The following is a 9280-nucleotide window of genomic DNA, read 5'->3' as shown; positions in this document are numbered from 1 at the left end:
TACCTTGAGTGGGCTAAAAACATGAAAAATTTCGGGAATTTCGGACGCAATTTCCCCCGCGCGACATCCGCAAAAATCCTCGCAGCATGTACGCGCGTGTGCTGCAGGCGATGGCGCAATTTGTTCTAAAAATAGGAAAATTGTCCTATATCATGGGGACAGCCCCAGTACTAGAAATGGCGCGCGCTTACGTACGGTCTCCGTCCCCGATTATGGCTCCTGATATTTCTTTTTGTGCCCGTTGAGACGATCGAAAGTATGTAAGTGTGTTTTTTAAAAAACTTTAAGCTATCAGTTGTCAACCAGTTCAGTGGAAGTTGAAGACCGAGTGTCGTTGAGTAAACAGGTCTGATAGGCTGATCATATTGGTTGACTGCACTGTGACACAGGTTACAAATATTCCGTTGTAAGGAAACATTGTCGTGGCTTTTTCTTCGTAAGCCTAGTGATAACTCAGGGCGTGAGAAAATGTTTTTGTGGGGGTAACGACTACATATTTTGATTTTGAAATCGAAAAATTAAGTTACACTTTAATGTTAGCTTCCAGTGATTTTTTTTTTTTTTTTTTTTAAATAAGAAACATACCCAATTCAAGACCAGAGTGCAAAATCCATACCCCATTTATAACCAAAATAACCAAAATCGATACCCTATTTATGACCTAAACGGATGAAAAACCCTACCCTTTGGGGCCGCACTTACCTATATAGCCCATATAAGGGAGTACCCCCCCCCCCTGGCGTAGGAGTCCGTGTAGGCCTGTCACCCAATTTAACACATGTTGTTTTTTCTCGCGTCTGACGTCACGTAGCTTAAAGCAACCAATCAGCAAAAACCGTTCGCCAGACGGTTGGAGGAGCATAAACAATGGTGTGACTACAGGCGGATTTTTTTCGTCTCGCGCTCCGCGTTCGTGTATCGCGTTTTGTGCTTTCTGCCCGCTAATCCGCCTGTTTTGCAGGCTACGGGCGACCGGTGACTGTACAGCGTTCGATGTTTTATATGGAGCCTGAATGAGCAATTGCCAGATTCAAACGAGCTCGGTGCAATTCCCTCAACCCTCTTTCACAATTCATTTTCTGAGTTCAGTGGCTTATAGCCACTTTGATTTATACTTTGAGTTACATTTCATTCCTGTAAACTCTGTAAATAGTGCACAACATAGTTAATACAGGGGAATGGTTATGAAGCCCGGCAAACATCAAAGGAGCAAACAAAGATGCCAAGATTTATGTAGGAAGGTCCACGACCGTGCACAATCTTTTGTTTTGCGCTAGTTACGTAACCAAAACGTTTCTATTAGTTAATTCCTAGGTCAGCGGTAAACAACTCCTTTTTTGTGCACGGTAAAGGCAAAAAAAGAGAACAAAAACATACAACAAAGAACTTTGTCGAGTTTCATAACCACTCTCCTCCATTAACTATGTGCACAATAAAGAAGTTGAGTTGAGTTGATTAATTACAGGGGAGGATCCAGGATTTTTCTTAGGATGGGGTGCACCACTAGTGAATGGCGTAACTGACTGATGAGGTAAACAAATTTTAAAAGCGAATACGAAGAAGAAGGCTTCATCTTAGGAAGGGTGCGCACCCTCTCTCTAGATCCGCCCCTGATTTGTAAAAATGATTCCGCAGCAGTGAAGAAACGTTGTAAAATGTAAGCTGTTCGAAGAAACTTGTCTCTGCGAGAAAAAGTTGTCAGTCTGCGTTAAGAGTGGTATGATTTGTTTTGTGATGAGCTTATGATGAGCACTGTTTCAATTAAACCTGTAAACTCGATTGCTATATTGCAATGACAGCGAATATTTACATACTCACAACTGGGCCAGTTGATTGTAGTGGACTCGGTTAGAGAAACGTGGAAGTAATTAACTAGTATAAGCTATGTTCTTCATTTTTAAAGGTAAAATAAGGGGACTGCTTGTTTTCTAGCAACTTAGGTTGAGTTTCTGATGAGTGTTTAAAGTGTCCATAACCTATTTTTTCCTTCACTTTCTCAACTGAATTTACACGCCACCCAAAGGGGTTTTGCGAGAAAAAAAATCGATTTGACTTCGTCCTCTCTTGTTCGAACAAATTAGACATCTAAAAGTAGTTTCCGCTATTTTGGCTTACCATTCGCCTCAATCTTCTCTTAATTCTTATCCGTAACGAAGGAACTGTGAATTAGTTAAGGAATGCGTGACTTAAGACTGCGATTCGAGAGACATATGTTCGAGTTTGGCGACAAAATGCTTGAAAGAAGCGTTGCAACGACATTAACATGATGAGACAAGCACCAGTTCCCTTTGTTTTGTAAACACAACTAATCAACGCTGTGGGTGTGCCGCAAAAAATACAGGTGACTTCAAAAATTGTTAAAAAATCACGTTTCAGTTCAAATCACAATATTTTTTCTCCGAACGTTTTTAAGTGATGTGTTGATTCAAGTGTGAAAGCACAAAAAGGGCAATGGGGAGTTCAAAGAGAGTCAATCGGAAGGTTTCTGTTCATGTCATGAAAGTAGCTTATGCGATTAAGAATAAATTCCACTTGCACATCAGACGATAAAAAAAGATAATCGCGCATACACTATTCATAACACCTCGAGCTCATTAAAATTACTTTATTCCATTATTTTAAATATCCATTTTCAATTAGTTGGATCGTGTCCAAATATGTCAGCATAATTTTATTTCGAGTTTATCCTAACTAGCGTTGAATGCAATTCCTCGGAAAGCGTCGTTCAAGCTAGATTTTTTTTTTTTTCTGGCTCGTCAATTTTTCAGTGCTTTTATCATTTTGGAGATTGTTCGCTTCTTTCCACACCACAAGCCAGGCGGGCATCGCTTTTCAAAAGCTTCTAATGGCGAACTCTCGGCTTTTTCTTCGTCTTCAGCCGCGATTTCCTCAGTAATGGCTCTCTTTTTACCGCACCACAGGCCAGGTGGGCAACGTTTTTCAAAGACATCCATTAGCGGGCCTTGCTTTTTGGGTCCTTTAGCCTCAGACTTCATACTTGAGGATTCTTCGGGGTCGTCTTTCATTGTGGAATCATCGCTTTTCTCTTTAGCCTCTGGAGCTTCTCGTTTCTTTCCACACCATAATCCAGGAGGACAGCGCTTCTCAAACGCCTTCATCAATGAATGGTCGGGATCCTCTTCGGTTTGTGCAGCATTGATAGATTTTTGATTGGACAACTCTCGCTTTCCACACCACAGTCCAGGTGGACATCGCTTCTCGAACTGGTCGGCCACTTTGTTTGCTTCAGCTGCTTCAGTCGCTTTGTTTTCGCTTACTTGTCTTTTCTTTCCACACCATAGACCAGGAGGGCATCGCTTTTCAAACGTTTTCATCATGTTTTCCTCTGATAAGCCACGTTTTTTCCCACACCACAGACCTGGAGGGCAACGCTTCTCAAATGTATCCAATACCGTTTCGCTGTTCTGGTCCGCTGCGATTGATATTTCTTCGGGTACGTTTCGTTTCTTTCCACACCAGAGACCAGGGGGGCAACGTTTTTCAAATGTACTAGCCAAATTTTCCTTGTCCTCCTCGATCGGGGTGTTAGGTTTTGCTGCTGATTTACTTCCAGAAAAGCTTCGCTTCTTACCACACCACAAACCTGGAGGGCAACGTTTCTCGAAAGCATCTACTTCGGCATGTTGGTCTTCATCGTCGGATACCATCGCCTGTTCCTCGGGAATTCCACGTTTCTTCCCACACCATAGTCCAGGTGGACATCGCTTCTCGAACGTTTCTACAAATTCTGAAGACGGCGCACTTAAATCAGCTGTCAACATCTCCATGGAGACATATGGAACATAAAGAATGCAAAGTAGAAGACCAGCAAACATCTTCATCTGAAAAGTAAAGAAAACATAGCTTATCAGACTGTTAAAGAAAGAGAACCATAATCTAAGATCTGTTTCTGAAAACGATAACCTATTTTAGCCCCAGTGGTTTTAGGGTAAATGAAGAAAAATACGTAAAACAATAGCACGGCATATTAGAATGCTACTGAATGCAGTGCACATATTGATTTGAATATTTTGCCGGCTTTATATCGTAACACCGCAAACTATAGTGGGAATGACTGTAAGCAAAAAGATCATTCTCGAGATCGCGAGAGAGAATATCAACAACAAAACTGCCATAGCATGAAAATATAACTTCGACTTTTTAGTATTATTTTGGTGCATTTCACCATACTGCACATCTGTCAGTATATTTGCTGTCATTATGCTAAAAATATGATCAGAAATCTCATTGCAATTCATTGGAAAGGAAACGGATAGAAGTTATTTCTGTGTATTCCATTTCCAATAGACCATGGTTTGAGGTTTTAATGAGGAATCCACCAGAAGTTCGAGTTATAGGTGGAAAAAAACTTTGTCTATACCAAGATTATTTACACCGTATTGCAAACTCTTTTCTTTCCGAAATACTGAAATGCTGAAATTTTCACAATTTGTATCAAATGTAAATTTCAGAAATGAATGGTTATTAAAGCGCGAGAATTTCTGTTAGAAAGAACGATCCAAGACTTAAAGGCATCTTCCCCTTCAAACTACGATCACCTTTGAGCCATAATATTGTGTTCGAATTAAAGGAGTTCTTAAAATGAAAAATAATAAAAAAAAAAATGACTGACGAAACTTTTTTTTCGGGCCTAATAAAGAGTGGCTGTAACAACGAATTGGACGTTTGTATATGTATTGGTGTGGTTGTGAGTTGGGGTTCAATTGTATTACATGTAAAAATTGATTTAAAGGCCTGTACTTGGTTAACTGATAGCTATTGTCGGAAACAGGCTTGGATAAGTTTAACTTATAGCTGGAAAATTTTCAATTACATGTTAACGTAAATGGTAGGACTTTACCTGATAAAATTCCTGCAAAGTTACTTGTGATAGACCACCTTTGTTTAGACTTATGGGTGCCCGAGGATCTCATAACAAGGCAAGAGTTCATTTTCATAATAATGACCGTGTTGAGATGTTTCCAAACAGTAAAGTGCTACGGAGGCTGAACGTTTTTTTTTTTTTTAATTAAAGCTCCGGTCCAAAAAGTGCGCAAAAAAATAAACAATTGCCTGAGAGTCAAGGTGGGCAGTTACAAAAGTTTTGATGCATCAAAAATTGTAGGTTTGACTATTTCCTATTTTTACACAATAGTACTTTATGGAGGAAAATAATTCTCAGAAAACAATTTCTGCAATCATTTCCCATTAAAATCGTCAGAGGTCTTTCCGAAGGTTTCCAAAAATCGCTTGAATGTTTCGGCGGATTTTACGAGATCGTTGGAAGAATGACGAGCTTCAAACGAGTCAATATAAGCCCCAAGGTATCAATGAGAACCCTGCACCCCTATCATAACCTTGTGATTAAGTTTATAATGAGAGAAACTTTGATGAAGAACGCAGTCCGGCCCCTTTCCTAGTAAAATTATACTGGTTACCTAGTAATATGCGAATTAAATTTAAGATTCTTCCACTTGTTTCAAGGCAAGGCTCCTTTGTTTGTTAGAAATCTCCTTAAACCTAAGCTATGTACCTTAAGTGACTTTAACATGAGAGAAACAGAGATTGTTCCAAGTCCTTAAAACAAAATGCAAATCTTTACTTTTGAAGAGAGGACCTTCGCTTATACATGACAACTGCGGGCATTGAGCGCACTACTTTTGGAACTAAGATGTTTCTTTGCAAAAAAAAAAATGATCCCAGTTTAATTTTGTCAAGAGAAAGGGCCGTTCCAGTGTTCTAGCTATCTTGCAAAACTGATCAGAACGAAAATGTCAAAAATTGTTTGAAAAAAATCCCCTCGGAATGTATACATACAAAATGCAGAACTGTTTAATCAGCAGTCTGACAAGTCCGACAGTTTTACCTAAGTTAAAACTCAGTTCCTAGTTTCAATATGTTGTGAACTTCTTATTTCTCTTTCTTATATAAGTATACACGACAGAAAACCTTACCATTTGAGTTCTGAGACTTGGACTCTTGTTATGTAACCTTTCAAAGTGAAGTGAATTTTCGATGTTCATGCGCCTTTTTATACCTGTATTTCCTTTGAGTTTTCAATCCTATTATATTCGTCTCCCCTTCTTTTAAAATACCAAGGTAATGAGGTCAAATCTAAAGGCGCCTTAAACAAAGCCTCACTGACGCTATAGATGCCATTTGTTTTTAACTTGACAATCGCACAGGCACTACGACAGCATTGTGGGCGTCGCTGAGATCCAGCTGTGTGTGCAGGGCTCTTTTATTGAAGCCAAATTTTCCCATTCTGATTGCGTTTCTGGTAAATGCACCTTGAAAACAATAGTTTGTTTTCGTTATCTTTATCTTCAATCCTAGTTGTTGATGCGGCGACTTCCCCACACGCACGACATATTTGGTTTGCCCTAGCATTGTTGGTGTATCTCTTCTTCCTGTGTGCATTACAAGCAAGCCAGCCGGCTGGGCTTGCAGGATTGAACATTCTTCAAAGTGGAATCTAAATATCTAATTTTAAGTCCACCTAAATTCAACTAAATGCAAAATTATTTGATTGACCATTTACAGCACGTTATTTTACTACTCCTCCCTTTTTGAGACGTGAGTGTCTTACTAACGAAATTCTGAACCCTTTTTCTCGTTTCCGTATCTAAAAAACAAAGAGTTTGACCGTTTTTATTGTAGGTATTGAAAGTACTTGATCCCTACAGGGCGTTGTTTATCGTTTGTGGCAGTATGTATTTATGTGGGCTTCCCAAAGAATTGCGCTTTTCAGTACCTTCATTATAAAATCGAAAGGATTACCCAGAGATGATGTTTAATTCTTGCTTTTCAATGACGTCGAATTAAGGAATGAAAACTAACCCTGCACTTTTCAAATAAACAATTATCGTATAATATCCTGCCACTAAATTTGGAACTTTCCTTGGTCGTCTTAATTCCTCAGGTGATCAAAAGACAAAATTCAGGAAGTTTACAAGAAATACGTTCAGTTAGTGGTTTTTTCAACGGCTTGCCACTGGGCATTTGGTTTCGTTTTACAGATATTTGACGCCCTATCATAAAAAAAACCCATTAATTTCCAAATTCCAATTTGACCAGAATAGAGAGCTCGCATGAAAAACAGCTAAGGCTGATGTGGCTTCCTCCCCAAATATTGTAAAATTATTGTAAATCATACATTTCCTGACCAACCCATCGTTTGCGATAGTTACCACACGCACAGAATTCTCTCCAGTGCATTTGAAGCTTTCTGATGAAACTTCAACTGATTTGAACAACACCACAATTTTTTCTGCTAAGCATAAAAGCTAAGAACGATTTTCCAAGTATCGCCTCTGAATAAGATAATTCCGCTCATTATTCTTGCCATCTTTTCGACGCTATTGTAGTTTCTGCATGGAACGTGGACTAATTGGCGATAAATTGAATGTGAAGCACAGTAGTAAACCGGATGATCTTAAAATGATTCTTTAAAGAATCTTTTCTCTACTCCCACATAAATTTCCATTTCCGAATTAAGCTTAAGCTTGTTTTCAAACCTTATGTTTGATGGCGGCTTATTTGTAAAGCTGGTATTCTTTCTTGCCAAAGGCATTTTATATACAAATTGACATAATACTGGCCTACACGGCGTCTTAAAGGAAACTCGTGGAGTGACCATTATTACACGCGTTACTGCTCGTTAAAATTTAACAACTTAATGAATATTTTCATGTAATGCCGGTTTGATATGTCCATGTTATTCTTTATAGCATATACCACCTAAACCAGTGTACTTTTTGCGCGGTTCGATTGATTCACCGCCCAGTGAAACAAAATGGCTTCTCTTCTTTATCAGTGTAGTCAGACGCGAGTTAATCAATGTCACTCATAAAAGATTTTTAACGGTGACGGGCTTCTGTTTTTAATAAAAAGTGATCTTTTCGGAAATTTGGCTGGAGTCCTTCTCGATCCTTAACCCTCGTCATTTCAAGTGCTAGCTTTTCAGTTGCTGCCGGATGCGAGAATCTCAAGCTGTAAAGTTGACGGGAAGGTACGTGAATTCTTTTAAGAAATCGCACTTGATGGTACTTGAGATCGCACGGTTTCGCTCACATTTTTATTTTATCTGTATGTAAAGATTCTTAAAAAAAACAAACAATTTTTGGCAACCTGGAACGTACCGGTATTCATCGTTAAGGTCATGTGTTCGAATCCTGGTCAATCCTAATTGTTTTTGTTAGTTTTTATTTTCATACCGGTCTAAGCCGTGTGTGAAACTCTCTCGTGTTTTAAACTTTTTCTCCTACAATTCAACGTATTTTATTTCATATATTCGCTTCCTTTAATGACCTTTAATATGGTTTTAGTTATCGGCGACGTAATCAGTGAACTACGAGGCGCTTGATAAGACCTACTTGGCTTCACACTAGAAGCTAAGTTAGTTTCAAGTAAGCACTTGACTCAAGTGCACTTGAAAATCTCAAGTCGCACTTAACAAAACTTGGCCTCACACCTGATGACAAAGCATATTGCAAAGTATATTACTTGAAGCATTTTCAGAGTAAAATCAGTCATACATATCACAAATGCGATTGTTCGGCAGTAAAATCGTGAAGAAATGCATATAGTTGCTTTGTTGCTAAAGAGCAACGACATCTTCTGTATTTCTCTAGAATAGCTCAACAACGCGGTTTTCGGTAAAGAAATTGCCGTAGGGCTCTAGCTAACCTAGAAAATGCATTTCCCTGTGACTCGTCCAATGTTCAACAGAGTTTTTCGGGTGCAAAGAAATAACCTGGTGAAAACTTGAAACCGCAGCTGGTTTGTAATTTGCAGAAGAGCATTTGGTGTCAAATGATATGAAAAGCGATTGTTTAGGCTGTCTATGAAAATGAAATTCAAGTAAGTTGTCTGTCGGTTTGTTCATCAGAATTGTAGCAACGCTGCACATCGGTTTCAGTTGGCTTCCATTTCCTATTGATCAAGTGCGTTTTCAAGTGTGATGTCAGGACCATACTTGGCGGCGCACTTCGGCCCCTTTGATCTACGAACGTTTCCATGGTCACTAAATAAAGTTCAAGTAAGCACATTTTACCCCTTCACACTCAAAGTAGTTCCAAGTGCACTAAGATTATACTTACAATACTTACAAGCTCTAGTGTGAAGCCAAGTATTGTTTTGAAGGGGGCTGGGGAAGGGGGAGTTTGAGTTGAACAGAACCGGATAAAATACAAAGGAAACAAAAATGGATTTGAGTTAGTTACTTAATAAATGTTTTTTGTTCTCAGTGGTCTTCTTTTTTGACCCGCTCGACGTTATA

General features: G+C 39.0%; 1 protein-coding gene across 1 annotated transcript; it reads right to left on the bottom strand.

Moving 5' to 3' along the window:
- Positions 1-2329: 2329 nt before the first annotated feature.
- Positions 2330-6556, bottom strand: LOC145484162 (uncharacterized). The gene is made up of 2 exons (XM_081462793.1): positions 5955-6556; positions 2330-3842 (listed from the first exon to the last, which is right to left on the bottom strand). The coding sequence occupies exons 1-2, from the start codon at positions 6021-6023 to the stop codon at positions 2757-2759; spliced, it is 1155 nt and encodes a 384-aa protein (XP_081318919.1). The 5' UTR covers positions 6024-6556; the 3' UTR covers positions 2330-2756.
- Between the last annotated feature and the right edge of the window lie 2724 nt (positions 6557-9280).

This window comes from Orbicella franksi, chromosome 1 (genome assembly GCF_964199315.1).
Source record: "Orbicella franksi chromosome 1, jaOrbFran1.1, whole genome shotgun sequence".
Classification (NCBI taxonomy): Eukaryota; Metazoa; Cnidaria; class Anthozoa; order Scleractinia; family Merulinidae; genus Orbicella; species Orbicella franksi.
The sequence above is the reverse complement of the archived record's forward strand: the minus strand, read 5'-3'. Positions and strand labels throughout refer to the sequence as shown.